This window comes from Malaclemys terrapin, chromosome 5 (genome assembly GCF_027887155.1).
Source record: "Malaclemys terrapin pileata isolate rMalTer1 chromosome 5, rMalTer1.hap1, whole genome shotgun sequence".
NCBI classification, from domain to species: Eukaryota; Metazoa; Chordata; order Testudines; family Emydidae; genus Malaclemys; species Malaclemys terrapin.
The window spans coordinates 44,542,775-44,564,761 of record NC_071509.1 but is presented as its reverse complement, the minus strand read 5'-3'; the positions used below and the strand labels follow the sequence as shown (position 1 = coordinate 44,564,761).

At 42.0% G+C, this 21,987-nt stretch overlaps 1 protein-coding gene across 1 annotated transcript in view; it reads left to right on the top strand.

Annotated features, from left to right (window-relative positions):
• The window catches only part of SMIM14 (small integral membrane protein 14), a 68,235-nt gene extending 46,507 nt beyond the window's left edge, over positions 1-21,728 (top strand). The window contains exons 4-5 of the mRNA XM_054029172.1: positions 15,556-15,704; positions 18,367-21,728. Coding sequence (XP_053885147.1) covers positions 15,556-15,704; positions 18,367-18,399 — 182 coding nt within the window. The 3' untranslated portion in view covers positions 18,400-21,728. The remainder of the gene's footprint in view (positions 1-15,555; positions 15,705-18,366) is intronic.
• The last annotated feature ends 259 nt before the right edge of the window (positions 21,729-21,987 follow it).

Sequence of the window (21,987 nt, the reverse complement as noted above, 5' to 3'; positions counted from 1 at the left end):
CATTAGCGGGTAGGCTGGGTCCCCGAGGATGACTATAGGCATCTCCACATCCCCAAGAGTTATTTTGTGGTCCGGGAAGTAAATACCTTGCTGCAGCCGTCTAAACAGACCAGAGTTCCTGAAAACACGAGCGTCATGAACCTTGCCCGGCCATCCCACGTAGATGTTGGTAAAACGTCCCCTGTGGTCCACCAGTGCTTGCAGCACCATGGAAAAGTATCCCTTTCTGTTAATGTACTGGCTGGCCTGGTGTTCCGGTGCCAGGATAGGGATGTGAGTTCCATCTATGGCCCCACCGCAGTTTGGGAATCCCATCGCTGCGAAGCCATCTATGATGGCCTCCACGTTTCCCAGGGTCACTACCTTTGGCAGCAGTACATCAACGATTGCCTTGGCTACTTGCATCACAACAACCCCCACGGTAGATTTGCCCACCCCAAACTGGTTCGCGACTGACCGGTAGCTGTCTGGCGTTGCAAGCTTCCACAGGGCTATGGCCACTCGCTTCTGGACAGTCAGGGCTGCTCGCATCCGGGTGTCATTGCGCTTCAGGGCAGGGGACAGCAACTCACAAAGTTCCAGGAAAGTTCCCTTCCGCATGCGAAAGTTTCGCAGCCACTGGGATTCATCCCAGACCTGCAGCACTATGCGGTCCCACCACTCAGTGCTTGTTTCCCGTGCCCAGAATCTCCTTTCCACGGCATCAACATGACCCATTGCCACCGTGATGTTCTCGGCGCTGGGTCCCCTGCTTTCTGAGAGGTCTGTGCTACTCTCAGACTTCAGGCCATCACCGCGTTGACGTAGCCTCCTCGCCTGACTTTTCTGCATCTGCCTCAGGGAAAGGTGTATGATAAGTTGCGAGGCGTTGAGAGCGGCCACAACTGCAGTGATGGTTGCAGCAGGCTCCATGCTCGCAGTGCTGTGGCGTCCGCGCTGTCACTGACTAGAAAAGTGCGCGAACTGATTTCCCGCCGGCGCTTTCAGGGAGGGAGGGCGGGAGTGATGGACGGATGACGACAGTTACCCAAAAGCACCCTGGACACATTTTTTTTACCCAGAAGGCATTTGCGGCTCCACCCAGAATTCCAATGGGCAGCGGGGACTCCGGGAACTGTGGGATAGCTGACCACAGTGCACCACTTCCAATGTCGACGCTTTCCCCGTTAGTGTGGACTCACAAAGTCGAATTACTGTCCTTAGTGTGGACACACACGTTCGACTTTGCAATATCGATTCCAAAAATTCGATTTAAGTAAAATCGAACTACTCTCGTAGTGTAGACAAGGCCTAAGTCTGACTGAAAGTCATCTTTGAAAATGGCCTCAGGCTCCTAAATGACTAGATGCCTTAGGAAATTTTACCCCAAAGCTTGTTAATGCATAAAACCTTCAATGACACATATGTCCAGGCAGCATAATGCTCAACCAAGTAGTGGCAAAAAGAACAGGAATACTTGTGGCACCTTAGAGACTAACAAATTTATTTGAGCATAAGCTTTCGTGGGCTACAGCCCACTTCATCGGAAAGCTTATGCTCAAATAAATTTGTTAGTCTCTAAGGTGCCACAAGTACTCCTGTTCTTTTTGCAGATACAGACTAACACGGCTGCTACTCTGAAACCAAGTAGTGCACATACATGCTTGACTAAGCTGCCTGTTTCTGAGGGATGGATTTTTAGCCAGTTGTTTCCACATGCATACCTATCCTGGTGCTACAGGAATAAGCCTATCCTCATTAATTGAATAACGAGCACCTAGTGGGCCTGCTAAAAGACCATCAGGCTCAGTTGGAGGAAGGTGCTGAGAGAGACACAAGTCCTTCTAAGACCACATATACACTACACCTTATGTTGGTGTAACTTACGTTGCTCAAGGATTTGAATAAACCACCCCCTTGAGCGACGTAAGTTATACTGACCTAAGCACTGGTGTAGACCAGGGTTCTCAACCTTTTACTTTCTTAGGACCCCCCCCCCCAACATGCTATAAAAATTCCATGGCCCATCTGTGCCACAACAACTGTTTTTCTGCATATAAAAGTCAGGGCCAGCGTTAGGGGATAGTAAGCAGCACAACTGCCTGGGGCCCCACACTATGGGGGGCCCTGTGAAGCTAAGTTGCTTTGGCTTCGGCTTCAGCCTCAGGTGGTGGGGCTTCGGCTTTCTGCCCTGGGCCCCAGCAAGTCTAATGCCAGCCCTGATTGGCGGACCCTTGAAACCTGATTGTGGCCCCCCAGTGGGCCCCAGACCGCTGGTTCAGAACCACTGGTGTAGACAATTCTCCTGCCAACATAGCTACCACTGCTCATTGGGGCTAGAGTAATTAAGTTGACAGAAGAGCTCTCTCCCATCAGCTTAGAGCATCTGCACTAGCAGCACTACAATGGCACGCAGCTGTATCAGTACAGCTGTGCCGCTGTAAGCTCTGCAGTGTGGACATAGCCTAAGAGAGAGAGGAGCTCCCAGAAACCACAGGCCCCACGGATGAGAGCTATGCAATCCCTGAGTGCAAGGGGAGAGGCTACAGACCAGAGAGGCCAGGACTGAGAACCACAGGACTGCACCTTTAGCAAGTTTGAAGATGACACTAACCTGAGAGGAGTGGTAGATACGCTGGAGGGTAGGGATAGGATACAGAGGGACCTAGACAAATTAGAGAATTGAGCCAAAAGAAATCTGATGAGGTTCAACAAGGACAAGTGAAGAGTCCTGCACTTAGGATGGAAGAATCTCATGCACTGCTACAGACTAGGGACCGAGTGGCTAGGCAGCAGTTCTGCAGAAAAGGACCTAGGGGTTACAGTGAATGAGAAGCTGGATATGAGTCAACAGTGTGCCCTTGTTGCCAAGAAGGCTAACAGCATTTTGGGCTGTATAAGTAGGGGCATTGCCAGCAGATCGAGGGACGTGATCATTCCCCTCTATTCGGCATTGGTGAGGCCTCACCTGGAGTACTGTGTCCTGTTTTGGGCCCCACACTACAAGAAGGATGTAGAAAATTTGGAAAGAGTCCAGCGGAGGGCAACAAAAATGATTAGGGAGCAGGAGCACATGACTTATGAGGAGAGGCTGCAGGAACTGGGATTGTTTAGTCTGCAGAAGAGAAGAATGAGGGGGGGATTTGATAGCTGCTTTCAACTACCTGAAAGGGGGTTCCAAAGAGGATAGATCTAGACTGTTCTCAGTGGTACCGGATGACAGAGCAAGGAGTAATGGTCTCAAGTTGCAGTGGGGGAGGTTTAGGTTGGATATTAGGAAAAACTTTTTCACTAGGATGGTGGTGAAGCACTGGAATGGGTTACCTAGGGAGGTGGTGGAATCTTCTTCCTTAGAGGTTTTTAAGGTCAGGCTTGATGAAGCCCTGGCTGGGATGATTTAGTCGGGGATTGGTCCTGCTTTGAGCAGGGGGTTGGACTAGATGACCTGATGAGGTCCCTTCCAACCCTGATATTCTATAATTCTATGACCCAAGGAGAAGGGCAGTGTAAGACCTGAGCCCAAGGGGACAGACTATATTTGAAGTTTAATAAGTGAAGTTTAATAAGTAGAAGCCTAGCACGGGAATTTTGTCTTAAGTCTGTTTGGACTTTGTGGAGTTCTGAAAGAGTCCTGAGAAAAAGGAAACTGAGGCAGGAAGTGCTTGCGGCACCACACTAGGTCAGCAGGGGATGCTCTGGGGCAGACATACCTCACCACACCTGGGCTCCTATACATGTCTGCACTCTGGCAAGGACAAACATCTGAATATATTAAAGAATTTTTATGGGTTTGCACCTGCAAAGTATGGAGACAAATGTGTCTGAGTAGAAGCTTGCTGAAAATACACATCAAAATGTGTTGTCCTAATAAGAACACCATTCATGTTTACTCTTAAAGCTTATTGTTATGTCCAAGGTTTTATCTTAGTTACAGGATTCAGATAAAACACAGTTGAGTCCTGTCCACATGACAGATACAACTGTGTAGTGCAGTGTCGTAATGGGTCAGGACACAGCTATGTTGTAACCAGGATCTCTGACTCAGTTATGCTTATAGTGCAGATGTGCCATTAGACTTTCCCAGTTGCCATTAAAAGGAATGAAAGAAGGCAAAAGAATCACAGCTTGTACTTTAATGATCATTATTCATATAAAAAGGTACAACAATTTAGATTTATTTGGCCTTTTAGAATGGTTGAGTTACAAATGCTTTGCTTTCTGCAATCACCTGATATTCATGCAAATTGCATATAATCATGGCTTTAAAAATTTACTTACTGTTTGTCCAAAATCAGATATCTGAAGAGTAACTGTCTGCTCAGCAAGAATCAGTGTAAAGTTAGTCCAATCAGATAAGGATTGGAAAAGGACATCTTCTTCTTCCAGCGTGGTGCAGCTGCTTTGCACCATGCCACCACTGTATTCTGGTTGTAAATCTGGCTCAACTGGTCCAGGGAGGATGATCCTAATTTAAAATGATCCTTAGATGGCATTTAGCCTCTTTCACAGGTATGGAATTTTACAATGAGTTGCAAGCAACTTCTGAGAAGGAAAAAGGGGCATGTATGTCAGGGGATAGTGATAGCATGGTCTAGCAGTTTCAGTATTCACCTGCGTTGGGAGTTGTGTTTCTGTCTCTGCCACAGACTTGCTTTGTGACAAGTAACCCATCTATAAAATAAATGGTAATACTTCCTCCTTCCCAATTGGGGATGAGGGGGCATGAGGCTTAGTTCATTAATGTTCGTGAAGCACTTTGAGATCCTTGGGCTGATGGGTATTGTATAGAAGAGCCAAGTTCTATTCTATTATTTTATAATATGCACAGTTTAATTCCAGTGGGGGGTCGCTTTCTGTTAATGACTTAGGATGACATTTTGACTGACTGTTTTTTAATTGGGTAAACAACAAGTGTTGTAAAACTCTCAAGAATCAAATAACAGAATAAACAGATTGAGCCTGGAGAATCTGCTGGAACTGTTGTTTTCTAAGGTGGGTTATGACTATTCTGGGCCCTGCTCCATGAGAACGTCACATCCACCCTCACCCTCCCTCTCAGACAGACAGGCATGAGGCATGACTTTCATTCATTGCCTCCCTGTTCATTCCCCTTAAATCAGGTTGTCATGAGTCTACAGTTGTGATGGATCTAGAATCCCGCTCCTTTTTCCTAAGTCTTGCACCAGCAGCAAGTGACTCGCTAGCTAGCAGCAATCAGCTCGGTACTATGGTTCCTGCCATTTACTGATTCATAGTTCTTCACTGCTGGGCCCAGATCCCAAAATTCTTGCTTTAATTCTCCCCTGACAGTTCATTCTGGTGGTTCATGTTTCCTTCTGGAAAGCCAGCTGCTCATGTTGTTATAGACAAATCCTATGGCTACAGATCATAGAAGTAACTGCTGAGATTTATGTGTGTTTTGGTTTGGGAAACAACAGGGCTGTGGCTCAGTGATGTCATAGGTGTATCATGTTTTTCTGTTGCTACCAACTAAGGAGAGGCAATGACAGAAATCCATGTAAACTCCCTAAACACTGTGGATTATGATTCTTTCTGTGAAATGTATCCTTTAACCCCAAATTTAAGATTTTTTTGGAGCTTGCATCCAGCCAGTGTTTATTTTTACTATCTTTCTTAGGGGTAGGTATCATTAGAGTTCAGCTTGTATTGCAAACTGGACCTGTTCTTCATAGTGGAGGATTTTAACTGAAAGATTTCTTGGGGCGTTGTGTAACTACAAACTAAAGAGGTCATCTTAAAGCCTTTTATATATCTCTTTAGAGTAACAAGGATTCTAATTTATAACTTAGGCAAGGAAGCACATGATACAATAAGGGAGTGCTGCTCAGGATAGTTAGTAATCGTACATTAGCACTTTGAAAATACTGTATAAGGTGCTACACAAACATTAGAAGCTCTATTCCTCTCTCCTAGCTATCTCTCCTTTGCTCTCAGGATCCAGTACAGTGACCAGGGAACTGAGTTTAACCAATGTGCTTAAGCACAGTTTGTAGCTGAACGAGGTTGTAATACAGTTTGGATGGGTCCAAGTGTGTTAGAATCAGGTTCTAGCCAAACTTAGGCTATTCACCAGTTATCCTAACACTATTTGGCCCCATTCCCACTGCATCTCAGATCCCAGTTCAACCTTAATTTCAGTTGTGATTGAACTTGCTTCCTTTACCTATATGCCTTAGTTAGGGAGGGTGTAGGATTCTTCAGAATCTGTTACTCAGGAAATCTCTTAACATAAGTGGAAGGGGAGAAGCCACACTTTACGTAGAGTGGATGAATCATAGCTTTTTGCCTCAATTCACAGATCAAGCGACAGAGCAGTTGCAGCTATTAGGTGAAAGGTAAGATGACATGGACTCACGTGCCTGCAGTATGCAGATGGCACATAGCATTACCTATCTTTCACCAGATAGGATCATACTACTACCAACAAGATGACCCACTGTTTGTATAGGATCAGCTCATGGATGGTTGAAGCGGAACCCGAGAAGAGAAGGATGGTGTTTGTGGGCAAAGGAAAGCACTCTGAGACTTTCCAGCCATGGTAGAGGCTGCTTTAATTGAAGGTGCACACCCATAAATTGGTCATTTCCATCTGTAGTTTAGGAGTGCTCATGAATTCCTTGCTGACACAAAGCTCTCACGTGGCAGCATCTGCAAGGATGCTTTCTACCATCTCCAGTTGTCTAGAAGCTTCTGTCCCATCTTGGCAGATGGTGACCTGTCTCAATTATATATACCTGTATCACCATCCATCTGGACTACAGCAGTAAAGCCATCAATGCTTAGGAATCTCCAGCTGGAACAGAACTCTGCTGCATGTCTCCTTAGCAAGGGTGGCTACTCCAACCACATCAAACCTGTCCTCCATTCTCCACACTGTCTTTGCATAGAACTTCAAGACATGTTCAAGGTCTTGGTCCTTATCGTCAAGGTGCTCAATGCCTTGGCCTTAGAACTTCTAAGTGATAGCTTGAAGTTCCAAGATGAGGACTTTGGTCATAAATTCTGCTTCTCTGGAACAATGGAACTTTCTGCCTTCACTGTGCAGGAGATAGAGCTTTCTTGGGGGTTAATCTGAGACTGTGGAATTTAACTCCCCCAGAAATAAAGGACTATAGCTGGGCTTTTTTTTTTTTTTTTTAAATAGTTTGTTCACCAAAAAATGCAGTTTTGGGTCAACAAACTTCATGAATTTGACACACATTTGCTGAATAGTTTTGGACAAAAAAAATTTGGGGCTAGATATACAAGAGGACTTAGACATGCACTTATACGCACTATCCCAGTGGTTAGGGTATTCATGTGGGAGACCCAGGTTTGAATCCCTGCTCTAGACCAGGGATTTGAACTCAGATCTTCACTCTGCAAGGTGAGTGTCCTAACCACCAGGGCTATAGCATATTCTGGGGTGGGTTTTTCCTTCTCTTTTGTTGAAGCTGTTCCACTTTGTATAAATAATCATGTATTCACTGGGCCAGGTAGAGGAAAAAATGACTCTGTAGCCTGGTGATTATTATAAAAGTCTAAAAATGCCCAGAAAAAAAACAAGAAGTTTTGGGTCCAACAGCATTTTGTTTGACCTGAAATGAACTTGTTATTGACTTTTTAGATTTGTTGAAAATTCTGAAAATATTTGGGGTTGGGTGGAATGAAAAAATTCCCCCCTACCCCTGACTGCCAGAGACTGAAAGATCAGTTAAGTGCCCAGCTCTACTAAAAGTCATCACAGACCTCACCATCTTTCAGTCCAAGTGCAAGGTTCATTTCTTTGACCTGCCTTCTCTAATAGAAACACAAAGCAATGAGTACATTAAATGCGTACACACAGTTCTCCTCCTGCCGAGAGAGAAAAAGAACAAACCATACATGATAGATGCTAGTCACATCGCTTAAGGCACTACTAGAAGGCTATTGGCTCCTGGAGTAATGACGTGGTATAAGGATCTATGCAGAATAGAAGTTGGTCATCTCCTGACCTTTCAATCAAGTTCTTAGAAAATAGACCCTCTCCCTGGTGCTCTTTTGTTGTTTGTCTGTTCACTCAGCTCTTACAGTGCTGACTCCCATTGTTTCTGCATTCTGAGAATATGCCATACTGAGGGAAGGGAAGGAAAGGCAACCAATAGTTAGCAGTGGAGTACTTTGTGTAGTATTTCTTTTCTGCTCTCCCATTGGGAGGAGGTCCCTCCTGGATCTTGAGCCTTGTAGTGTTTAATCTCTGCTTTTGGCAAGGTCAGTGCATGGTCTACCTTGCCCTTTCAATCTGATCTATTAGGCCTTGTCTACCCTACAAAGTTTTGTTGACAAAAGGCAGCTTTTGTCGACAAAACAGTGAATGCATACACACTGCGAGGCAACTTTTGGTGGCAAAAATGCCCTGTTTTGGTGACAAAATACAACCACCCTGACGAGAGACATAAGGCTTTTTCCTTTAAATTTTTGTCAACGAAGTATAGACACCATGCTTGATTTTATTCCTTTAATTGGCCTCCAGTAGGTGTCCCATAAAGCCCGTCACGACTGCTCTGGTCAGCAGTTTGAACTCCAATCCGCCTCCCACCCCCTTAGAAGCCCTGGGAATTTTTGAAATTCCATTTCCTGTTTCGTGGAGAGGTCTCCTCTCATCTTTCCAGGTGACCATGGCAGGTTATCACTGCAGAGCTGCTAGATGTGCTCAGTATATGGGGAGAGGAGGCTGTGCAGTCCCAGCTGCGCTTGAGCCATAGGAATTGTGATACTTACAGGCACATTTCTCAAGGCTTGTGTGAAAAGGGTTACGATCGAGACACGCTGCAGTGCAGAGCTAAGATAAAGGAGCTGAAGCAGGCATACCATAAGGGAGCTGCACCTGAGACCTGCTGGTTCTATAAGGAACTGGGTGTTATCCTCGGTGGTGACCCCACATCCACCGCCAAGATCCCCATGGATACTTGGCGGGACTGGAGGCGGTGGAAAGAGGACCTAACCCAGAGGACAAAGTCATTGATGAAGAGGTGGAGTTAGATGATGATGTGGAGCTCCCAGTAGGGTCACCTGGTGGGGCAGGCAGCCAGGAACTGTTCACCACTCCAGAGGTGTCTAGTCAGTCTCAGCAGTTGTTCTCCAGTGAGCAAGAAGCAGGAGAGGAGACGTCTGGTAAGTGGCTGTGGTTTGTGTAGTGTGGAGGTGGGTTCAGGGTATAGAAATGTACAAGGCTGGCTGTGTTTCTGTGAGCTGGACATCCCATACATTAGCTACACAGGGAAACAGGGTGTTGATGCACGCTGAGATCTCACGGGAATCCTCCAGAGAGCTCTCCAGGAAAGTTTCCTAGAGGTATTGGTAATCCTCTGCCGAGGCTTCCTTGGCTTTGTTCCTTTCCCCATTGTAGGAAAATTTCCCGCACCATTCAGCAATCACTGGTGCAGGGACCAAAGTGTCACACAGGCGAACTGCATAGGAAGCAGCGCGGAAGCCACAAACGTAGTAGATGTACCCTCGTTTCCCTGCTTACCCTTAGCAGTGAGATATCTGCTAGAATGACCCCTGCCCGTGGAAAGTATGTGAGAGTTTTAGGATTTTTTTCCCAGGTCAGCTGCACTACAGCCCTTGCAGAGTGAGTGCCTTTTTCCCCAGGTGGAGCCCCCCTCCCCACCCGGCCAACACTCACCATGCTTTGGGTGTTCACAGAGATGTGTACTTGCCAACGGTCAGTGAGAAAGTGATTGTTATGTTGCAAAAGGTGTATTTTATTGAAATATTTCAATGCTGTGCGTGAATTTAACAATCATCTGTGCATTGTTCCTGAAGATGCATGTGTGTGTCGTGCACCTTCCCGGACTACCCCGCGTTGATGTCAGTGAAATGCCCATGGTGATCCACAAGTGCTTGCAACACCCTGGAGAAGTAACCCTTCCTATTGATGTACTCCATCACAGGTGGTCTGGTGCCAAATTTGGAATATATGTGCCATCTATCGCCCCTTTACAGTTAGGGAACCCCGTTTCTGCAAAGCCATCCACTATTTCATGCACATTTCCCAGCATCATTCTGGTGTCCTTGCGCCGCAGTGCTGGGGTGAGCTCTGCACATAATTCCAGGAAGGTGTCTTTCCACATCCGAAAGTTCTGTAGCCATTGCTCATCATCCCATACCTGCATGATGATACGATCCCACCATTCAGTGCTTGTTTCTCAAGCCCAAAAGCAGCGGTCTACCCTGTGCAGCTGATCTGTAATGCCAAAAGCAATCTGAAATTGCTCCTATCCAATATCATACAGCATGTCAGGCAACTGGGAGTCTTCTTCAGTTAGGAACTTTGCGATTAACTCCACTGCCCTTCACAATGTCTTCATGACAGTTAACAGAACATAGGAGAGCAGTGCGGGATCCATCCCTTCTGACAAAAATGCCGGGGTGCACAGCAAAGAAGGGTCATTGAAAAATTCCACAGAAGAAAGCTGCAAGTCCATGGAGTGCTGGGACAGAAAGCAATGCCTCACGGAACATTGAGCCCGGTCCCAAGATGTGCCGCGATTCATTCCACCTTCCCACAACACCTAGCGACAAAAGGTGTCAAGCTGGACTGTGGGATAGGTACCCACAACATATTGCCCACACTGTCAGTGATAGTGCTCCAACTGTGGACGCACTCTGCTGACAGAGGGAGCAAATGTGAACATGACATTCTGATTTTTATTATGCCGATTTTTTGAGTGTCAACATCAGTTTTGTGACAAAACTTGGTAGTGTAGACAAGGCCTAATTTTTTCATAGATTCTAAGTTCAGAACAGACCATTTTGATTATTTAGTCTCGCCTCCTGTATAACACAGGCCATAGAACCTCCCCAAAATAATGCCTAGCTCATATCTTTTAGAAAAACATCCAATCTTGATTTTAAAATTGCCAGGGATGTAGAATATACCATGACCCTTGGGAAATTATTCCAGTGGTTAATAAATTACCATTTCTTGATCATGGCCACAGAGGCAGGAGAGACTAGAAAGAGATGTGTTCTATAGGAGGCTAACCTGAGAAGGCAGGGCACATCCTTGCAAATCTGAAGATTAGTGACGGGGAGGAGAAGGGAATCAAAGACCATAGGGGGAACTGGAGGGGAGGAAAGAACAGAAAAAGAGGGAGGATCAGAAAACTAAGGGGGGAGAGAAGAGGGAGCTGGCAGATGGTAGTGCAGTAGGTTGGACTCCCTTGACTCTTACAAATGAGCACAAGATGAATAACACTAATTTATTTCAAAGTTTATCAGACTACCTGGAAACAAAGTAGGCAATATTTAAGGAGTAGTCATCTGTGACTGTTAATGTTGCAAGTCAGTACAATGACTCAGAAAGGTAGTCTACAATTTTAGTATGGTGAATGCAGATCAGAACTGATGTAAAGTCTCTTGTGATTCATGGATGAACTTTAAGGGTATAATTCAGATCCTTCACATGGGTGAGAACTCCTATTAAATTAAACAAAATCTTTCTGGGATAGAGCAGATATAGGTAGGATTAATAAACTATTAGGTCAGTTGAAAAGTTCTAATATATCACACTTAACCTCCTCATTTCCCATTTTGAATCAATCCCAACTCTGAAGTATTATAACTTAAATTCTAAAGACTTTGAATCATCTTTGGCCATCCACCATGGGCCATTTACACATGAGGGAACCGGTTACACATAGTAATTTCCCAGCACACTTAAACTATGAGTTGACCTTGCCGTGTACACAGGACCGAACTGTTTTTACCATGTACCCTGCATGTTCTCTAGCCCTGCAACACCAAAGCTATAACCTGATTTAGGGACACAACTAAAATAGGGCTTGTTCTCTGTCTGCTCTGCAAGACCAAGGCATGTTTTAACTGTATCATGGGATGTAATTGGGTCTCCTTATGCCGCCCCTCTGTACCTGAGTGAAATTTACTCAATGGGAATAAAAAGAATGTGAATACAGTCAAAATACATTAACATGGCATTGCTAACATAACTGGGTTTTTGACAATTGAAGTTTGTGAAACTGGTTAGTCAGTTGAGTTTCTGCTGAACATAGCATTAGGGTAACCAGTGCCCCCTCAAATGATATGTGACTTTAGGACCCAAGTTAGCAAAGCATTTAAGTACTTGCTGAACTTTTATGAACGGGGTGGACTTAAGCATGTGCTCAAAGTTAAGCTTGTCCTTACGTGTTTTGATGACTTGTTAATGTATATACATTACAGTATACACTCTTGTAATGAGTAATCTAATCTCTCTGTAATATTCCCTACTGCGCTTTAACACAGTACTGTTTCAAAAGCACTACATTAAAGCAGTGGTGGCTCTCAACCTTTCCAGACTACTGTACCCCTTTCAGGAGTCTGATTTGTCTTGCGTACCCCAAGTTTTACCTCACTTACAGAGACTACTTGCTTACAAAATCAGACATAAAAATACAAAAGTGTCACAGCACACTATTACTGAAAAATTGCTTACTTTCTCACTTTTACCATATAATTATAAAATAAATCAATTGGAATATAAATATTGTATTTACGTTTCAGTGTATCGTATATAGAGCAGTATAAACAAGTCATTGTCTGTATGAAAATTTAGTTTGTACTGACTTTGCTAGTGCTTTTTATGTAGCCTGTTGTAAAACTAGGCAAATACCTAGATGAGTTGATGTACCCCGTGGAAGACATCTGCGTACTCCCAGGGGTATATGCATATCCTTGGTTGAGAACCACTGTGTTAAAGCACACTAGGGAACCTTTAGTGCACACCAACAGGATCTGCATGGATCAATCAATGTGCAATGCATTAGTACACTTTAAAAATCACACCCCTGTAGTCCACACTACTTCTTTGTGTAGACAACCCTTAGGTACAAGTAACCATTTCCAGTTCTTTTCTGGTGTTAATAGGATATACACCAGGGCTTTTTTATTTTTATTTTTTTAGTATCAGGAATGTTTTGTTGGTGTTCATTGGTTAAAACCTAAAATCAGAAGCCCTAGAGGGACCTCAAAGGTCAACTAGTCTACACGTCTGTTCTGAGGCAGGGTTAAGTATTATGTGATGGGGATGTGATGCATAAAGGCCTCCCAAAGTTTCAAATATTGATGCACCAAGCTGATTAATGTTGTTTCACTTGTACAGAACAAGACTGCAAGCTGAATGCTTGCCTGCACAATTATACATGCTGTTCTGAATCAGTAAATTATTTCTTAACTAGCAAACTGAAAGTTACATTTCCTGTTACTATATATTCTCATTTTGCACCTGCTAGATCTCCTTCTGACCCATACCCAGAGTGGCTGACCGTCAAACGCTCATTAGAATGTTTTTTTGTAATTGACATTTATAGTTGAACCCATTCTATGTTAGCAGCTTTTCCAGATTTGAGATGTCTCCATTTCAAAGATTTGAAAAGCAGGAGTTTAATAGCAATTCCTTTAGTTCATAAAATCAAAAGAGTTGTCTCATTGGGTCTGAGAAAGTGCAGCTGAGGTCTAATTTTTCATAATTCATCCCAATTTTTCTGTTATATTTTTGAGTGAATTTTATGTACATGAAGGATATCAGATCGATGCCTCTGGATCATGAAGTCTTGTATTACAGAAGAGCTGTGTTGTGGGCAGCAGTCCTGCAAGCTTCCCCACCATAGCCGATTAGCTTGCCTTAACTCTGTTATGTAGACATCACCTTCATGGATGAGGAAATAGTTCTCTGTGCCCACTGAGCCCGTGGGCTCACTTGAAAATGCCATTAAAGGGGACAACAGTGATAATAGTTTTCTATTGTGAAAACTTGTGCTCAAGGAACTTGACTGACCCCATCCCACTCACTGCAAATATATCATCAAACAGCTATTACTGGTGGTAACTTCCAGCAAACATTGACATAGGCCAGATTTAAACCAGCATGGTAGAGGTGAAAGACTCTATATGTAATTGTCAAAGATAATAGAAATGAGTGGATGCTAAAAACCTGCAAATTTCAAGGCCCTGGTTCTCCCTGTGGATTTTCCCCAGACTTTGTGGTTTTGTACAAAATCTAAACTGTCATAAATAAAATCATCTAGCTTTTCTTGTTCTGAAGATTACCTCCCAATAGCATTGCATTAGTTACCTTCTGATGAGTAATACACAAACTACACCACGTAAAGTCAATGACAATTTTGCTGTTGGATTCAAAAGATATATTATGAGCCTGAAAGAAGGAATTCAGCGTGATGGGATGTTAAATCAAATGCTTAATTAAGGTAATTTTAAATACTAGCATTTCACTACTACTTGTTGCAGAAACGTGCAGCTAATGTGCTAAACCTGGCAACGCTGATCTCAGGAAAAAGGCTGCATATTTTGAATATGCAAATAATCAGATATTTGGGAGACTTTAAATACTTATTTCTCCCTGGTAGTACAACCAGACAACTCCATTCAGGGGAATTTCTCAATTTTGTGGAAATATGCTGTAGTTCCATTTGTTATTTTGTTGCAAATATCAGTATATCAGCTTCCCTTTTTTATCAGGAGGCTGCCTCTGCCTCCTGCAGCACTCTTCTTCACAGAAATTAAGGACCTCCTGCATCCTGACACACCAATATTTTGGTTTTAGGAAGAAAGGGAAGTAGTTTATAGTAGTTATGCCACTCTGTTAGGGAACATGATCTCAGTGACCACCACACAGCTCACATATTGAGTCAAATACTTAAATGAGAAATCTTTGCCACACCAAGCTCATGACTAATGCCAAGACAGACATCTGTTTGCACAATGTTTGCAATACATAATTTTGAATTTCCATCAAATTTAGAAACATCAGTCTCCTTGGAAACAATTGGAGAGCTAAATTAACAGTAAACAATTTATTCTGAGTGGTTTGCAAACTTCTTTTCGCAAGTAGGTATAACGATCCTCTGTGCTTGGGCTGTGATAGCAGGGTTGGAACCTGGACCTTCAGTGTTAAAAGCAAGCTTTTCCCACTAGCTTTATTAGGCAGCAGTTGTAGTAGACTCCTCCACCTATGTAGATCAGCCAGTAGAGGGGAACAAAGACTCATGCTCATCTACTGTGGGTTACACAAAGAACTAGACGCCTTCCTTGTTCTTTCATATACAAGATTGCTTAAGAGCAAGAGGAGGCTAACAACTCTGAATGCTGCATTGGGGTTTGCAGCGTGAATGGCCTATAAAAATGGGCTATGAAAATCATACACCATTCCCCCTACAAGTGTGGAATATTTCACTTATATTGTTATATGTATAATATTATGTTGTTGCTTTGCACTGATATAAGTTGAAAATCATTCTGAACACTGGTCTTTGTATACTCTGCCCCCAGTAACATACTGTGCTCTTTTTATCTGCAACCCATTAAGAGGGAATTTAATTGCAGCTTTAGGAAATTGGCACTTTTTTGTCAACCTTACAAAAAATTGTGAATCTTAAAGCCAAGCAGACAGAATAATCACAGCTGTGAACCAAAACTGTTGTAGTTTGGTCTGATACTTGTGTTGTTTACATTTTCATGCTGATAAAAAGACTCTGCTCCCACACACTTTTATAATTTAGTTTTCTCTGTCTGTAGTGCCAGGACCAAATTCCTCTGGTGATAACGGCATCAGTATTGCCATGATAATGATGGCCTGGGTGGTTATCGCTCTTGTCTTGTTTTTGCTGAGACCAACTAATCTAAGAGGATCCAACATGGCTGGAAAACCAGCCAGTCCACATAATGTAAGTATGTCTGTGTCTTGAAGCAATCTACCTAAAGAATCTAAATAAAATATCTAGATTTAGGAACATTTAAAAGTACACTACATTATATTCATTAGTTTTTCCCCAAAACTGTTTTCCTATGCTTTCTTGGTACCACATTAATATTAAAATGTATATGTTCCCTTCTGCAAAAGTTTCTCAGACTAGAAATAATTAAGTCTTTTGTTTAAAGTGTGATTATATTCTGAAAAATAACTGTAAAAACAGCATCTTTTCAGTGAACAGATCTGCTCCCTCTGCCTATTTTATTGACAAAACTAAGGCTATGTCTACACTGACACTTTTGTCCTTAAAACTTTTGTCACTCAGGGGTGTGAACAAACACTCTCCTGAACGACAAAAGTTTTAATGATGAAAAGCACTGGTGTGGACAGCGCTTTGTCAGTGGGAACCATGCTCCTGGTGAAAAAGCTACCACCCCTCATTGGGGGTGATTTTATTTTTTCACCGGGAGAGCTCTCCTAGCGATAAAGAGCAGCTACACAGTGCACCTTACAAAGACGCAGCTGCAGTGGCACAGCCACACTCTTGTGAAGTGTGCAGTGTAGACATAGTGTAAGTTTTCACTGATTATACTTCTGTGAGTCCTGCAGGGCCAGCACAGCTAAATCACCCTGCCTTAGATTGATCTGGATTCTATTCCTTGTGGTGAACCATAAACTGAAGTGTTATGTTCTGATCAGTAATACCCACTCAAACCCACAAGATGCACAGGAGTAACCGAGGGCCTCAATTTGATCTGCAGAATCTTTATCAAGATGGCAAGAACTGAGATGTGGTTTTAGGATGGTGATTAACACCCCCCCCCCCATTTTTTTTAACTTTACACTGAGCACATATGATGTGGAAATAGTTGAGATGATAAACATGGTGTAAAGGACCAGGGCATAGATGGTCTGACCTAACGGTCATAGGTGGGGTGAGTTCTCCTCATCAGGGCCAGTGGTCACCAGGCAGGAGTTGGAGGACTCACAAGGGCCAGGTTCCATAAGCAAGAGTCAGGGTCAAGCTGGAGTCAGAGGCCAGAGATCAAGCAAAGTCTAGCATTGCCACAGGCCAAACTCTGTGTGGTTACCCAAACAACTTTCTGGGGCAACCCCTGGGGTTAAATAGGACACTTAGCCAATCAGAGGGCTGCAGGGTACTGTCACTCTGGGTCTCTTGGATGGCGCTTCTTGCGGTGCCTACTCTCCATAGTGCTCCTGGCTATAGCTCTGCATGGGCACGGTGGGAATATCAGATGTCCCAGGCTCTGCAGACCCAGGTTCTAATTCCTAGATCCTTACATATGGAATATCACAAAGTCACCCATCAGAGTAGGACTCCACTTCCAAAACAAAACCAAACTGAACATAGACTTACTGAGGCCACCCTTGGCATCTGCTGTACAGACGAGCACACGTGGGATAGAGTGTGCTGTGACGACAACACTGCTGGATTCTGTTGGAAATAATTTTCCTAGTAATTTTATTTTTATCATGACTCAGTTTCCACTGAAGCACTTATTGGTCCAAAGGCCATTAGGCGTTGGTTGCATCCAAAATATCAGTATAAGAATATATGCTCTGATATTCTATGCCCTAGCAACAATTACAGTTATAAGCGTTGGCTGAATACTCACAACAGGTTCAGTCCTGGGAGACACCTTCCCATCATAGCATGGCTCCAGGGGATCAAGGAAAGCTCTGACAAAGAACCTCTAGAAAACTTTGCTTTTTTTATACACTATAACAAACAAGTGATATCATTGCTGATTATCAGAACTTGACTCAGGTCAGATGAAACAGCTTAGGTCTGAACCCTGTCCTCTGCTCTGGTCAAGACAAGATTAGTGATTGGGCCTGTTTCTTCAAGGTTTTCTTATGTTATTTTGCCATATTTCTTTCTAACCACTAAACTAAGCATTGTTTTATAACAAATGAAAAAGACCAATTATTTACTGCACCTGATATCTAATTAGCTATATTTTCTTGATTTCTGTTATCTCAACCCAAACCTTAAATAAGATACGCTGGTATTTTAAAGGTCACTACAAATTTTATACAAACAATCCTCCTTTTTCATTATCTTATTCCTTCTAGGGTTGCCAACCCTCCATGATAGCCCTGGAGTTTCCAGGAATGAAAGATTATGTTGTGATGAAACCTCCAGGAATATGTCCAACCAAAATTGGCAACTCTAATTCTTTCTGGTCACATGCTTTACACCTATCACACATGCTAAAATCCAAACTCAATTTAAAACCATAGTTCACGTAGGCCTAATGTAGGCCTAAACTCCTACATACTCAAATAACTCTCCTTCAGTTGAAGCTGCATCCAGCCAGTTGTCTTCAACCTGGGGGAAGATCAGTGATCCCAGCACACTGTCAAGCTGGGAGGAAAGTAAGCAAACAAATAAGAGTGGAAATGGGACCTTTGGGTCTGTAGTTGGGGGTTGGCAAAATCCACGCTGAAGGGAAAAACAGAATTGTGTCTGTTTGTTATTTACTTTGAATATTGGAGGAGGATTTAAAATCAGGAAGCATGTATCTTCTTTGTATTCATTCTTTTTATGAGTCATGCTTGGTAGACTAGAATTTCCAAATCAGTGCATTTTTTTTTTCCTTTTGTACAACCAGGGACAAGAACCACCAGCCCCACCTGTGGATTAGACCTTGTAATTCTGGAAATGCTCGACAGCTAAAACCTTGCACGACCAAATGAACGCAAGTGATCAGAGTACTAAATCCCATTCAATACTATTTTCCTTTTGCATTTACATAAAGCAGGATGATATTATTTTGATATGGAACAGCTAGTAGCTATTTCACTTTTAAATTAATTCTTGCTTTATATATTACCATTCCTAGTAGGTGATATTTGAATAAACAATAAGGAGCTGCAGGGGGTGGGGTTTTGGTTGTTGTTTTACTGTGGACATTCCACTCATTCTCTTTTTGTTACAATGATTACAATACATAATTTCTTTGCAGTGGTCTCTGGCATAATTGAAGGAAAATTTAAATCCTTGTGCATTTATAGTCATTCAAAGTTATTTTTCAGATTAATTCTCTTTTTTTCCCCTACATATTTTGGAAACTTAGTTGCAAACATTAGCTTGAGTTTTGAATAGAAAAAGTGAAATTACTTTACCTTTACCTTGCTGTTCAGAGCAGCTTTAACTCTTTGGACCGCTAACCTAGTTTTTAGGCTGTTGCAAAAGCATGGTCATCTGCTGTAATGAATGTACATCTATGTGTGTGTGCACGAGTATGAGCCTGAGAATTATCACCATCAAAAACTTGTCTGACGTGTAAGGAATTTACACAAAAGATTATTATCACCAAAATGAAATTAAATACATTCACCAGTAAATGAGCTGTCTGATTCAGTATATTTTTAAAGACAACTAAAACTTGGGCTACTAAATTCTAAAAGAGAATTGTTTACAAACTTTACAAAAAGAAAAATCTAGTGACAAGTATCCATTATAATTTTCTGTCCTGAATATAATCTTATAATAATCAATATCTTAAATTTTTTGCTGCAACACATAACAAGATCAAAATGTTATTAACCAGTCATTAACTTCAGAAAGTTATTGTCACTTACTTACAATTTGGTTTTTACTTATATATTGTAAATATATAAGTAAAAGTAATATATATATTACTTTTGATTCTTATCTGTTCGTTGTTGGTTTGTTCAAAACAGAAATTGCAGGTGAAGATCTACGGCATATATTTTCCCTTTAGTGTGTGTGTGTGTGTGTGTGTGTGTGTGTGTGTGTGCGCGCATATGCATCTTCCGTTTGAACTAGTGAGAGTGACTTTTTTTTAAACATACATTAAATAATTTAAGAAAATTTTAAAGATGTACAGAAAAGTAACACACTATATTTTTCTTATCAATTTGAGAAATTAATGAGAATAATGTAAAGGACAGTTTTGTGACATAACCAGATGGCTATGGAGGTACTTTCCACAAAAGTAAGGAGAACAAATATACGGGGAATTAATGGCCTGATCCTGCAAGCTTTTACTTACATGAGAACTGCTTACTTTTGCAAGTAGCCATAGGAGGTACTCACATGAGTAAAGATTTGCATAACTGGGCCCTGGAAGAATACCATGTTGGATCCCTTTGTTATCAGAGATAGGGTTGTCCTCCTCAGGGTAAATGGCAGGTCATCCAAATTGTCTTGTGAACATACAGTACAGATCTGAAAAATTGCTTTTATAATTTGATGTACATAACTGCACCACTGAACTTCTCTGTAGCAGTATGTTGTGTAATACAGCACCTACAGATAGGGAGCATTAGTAAAATAATAATATTGGGCCAAATTGTCTGTTAGCCTGAGGCAACCTTACTGAAGACAGTGGGATTGCAACAGTGTAATCGAGAGAATTTGTCCCAATATGACTGATGGCAGTATAGGCCACAAACACTGTAAGGATATTACTGGGATACGCTATCAACTGCTAGTTTTTACCTAGTACATCTTTGTTTGGAATAACATTATGAACAGTGTAGGTAATGTGGTATCTTTTTATGGAACCAACAAAAAATACTTACATTGCCTACTATACCTGTGGTTCTCCCCGCCATCCCCCCACCCCAGGAATCAGTGGCCAGGGCCGTCCCTAGGGATATATGGAGCCCAGGGCGGAAGTGACAATCCGTCACTTCCGGGACCAACCCGTCACTTCCAGGACTGACTGCGCTGGCCAATCACGCCGGCCTGTGGGGCCCCCCAAAGTGCGGGCCCAGAGCGGTCGCCCCAATTCACCATACCCTAGGGACACCTCTGTCAATGGCCAAAAGTCTTCAAACTTGGTTGCATTAAGTTAAAAGCCTAACTGGAAGGGGCTTCATTTCAGAGGTACTGAGCAAACCCTGCTCCTGTTGAAGTCAGTATGACTTGCAGGTACTCAGCACCTCTGAAGATCAGACCACTTCTATTTAGATGCCCTAATATGTATATAGAAGGCTTGCTTTGTGCACCCTGCTTTGAAATTTTGGCCAATATATAGTCATAGATGTTTGCACGTTGTAATCTGAGAAATTTTTGATTATGTTCTGTGTTGAATCAACTTTTTTTTTCTTAAAATTTTGCTAGTCAAAATGTTGTCCAAATGGTTTTATACATATGTACTTTCCTTATGTAAATTTCTATTTTAAATTTTCTATGTGAAAGAGAAGCAGTGGAAATGTTGTATAGCAAAATGTTTTGCTACATAGCCAGGCCACTATCCCATGCCAACATGTATCCCTTTTAAATTCTGAGATATTCTCTCCAGTATGTAAACTTCAGACCAATATTACTGCTTAAAGTAAAAGTAGCTATTATAAGGCTGTATTTTGTCACTTTTATTCATGTTATTTTACTCCGTTTGTTCCATTGTAATTAGTTTGACTATTGTCAGAGAATGTTCTAACTGCAGCATCATTAATAAGGGTGGCAGAATCTAGCCCATAATAATAATTTGTGATGAAATAACTGCATCATGATTACAAAACTGAACACTGTAAATTTTAAGAGGAACCCCTTGGAAGAGATTAGTGGGATGTAAAGTTTAAGACCATGATCAATTTTATATTAAAGGTTTGAGGCTCAGCTAATAAGAGACAAGTTGTAGAAATTAAAGAAATAAAGAAGATTGTTTAAGTTTATACCTTCGTTTATAACTTTGTTAAAATAATAGTATTTTAGCATCTGCTTAACACAATTATTATATTCTGAAATGAAAAATCATGTGTGTTCATATAGTGTCTGCAGATCACTTAGCCTTGTAATGTTTGTTACCGAAAGATGAAAAATGATAATGTGATGTACCTGATGTAAATTGGTGGTTTAAAATGTCTGAATCATGCCAAGCAAAAATAATGTCTGTGCCATTTGAGGTTTACTATTAATCTTCTACTGAGTATTTGGAACTGGGATAAAGGGCTTGTACTATGCACTTTTTATTGACAAATAAATTTCAAATCTTAGTAACCTTTTGTTTTTGTCTGAATTTCTTGATAAAATCAAGATTGCACCTATCTAAGAACAACTTTGACTAATTTTAAAGCTCATCTAAAGTGATTTAGCAGTTAAAAAAATAATCAACCAACAAATAGCAACACAAGATTAGATTGTTAATCAGGGCTAATTACAAAAAACAACATTGTCATGCATGGGTTCTAACTTTTGATATGAGCACAGACCTACATACAACCCAAGCTAGTCAGAATAAATGGTAGCAAGTTCAGAG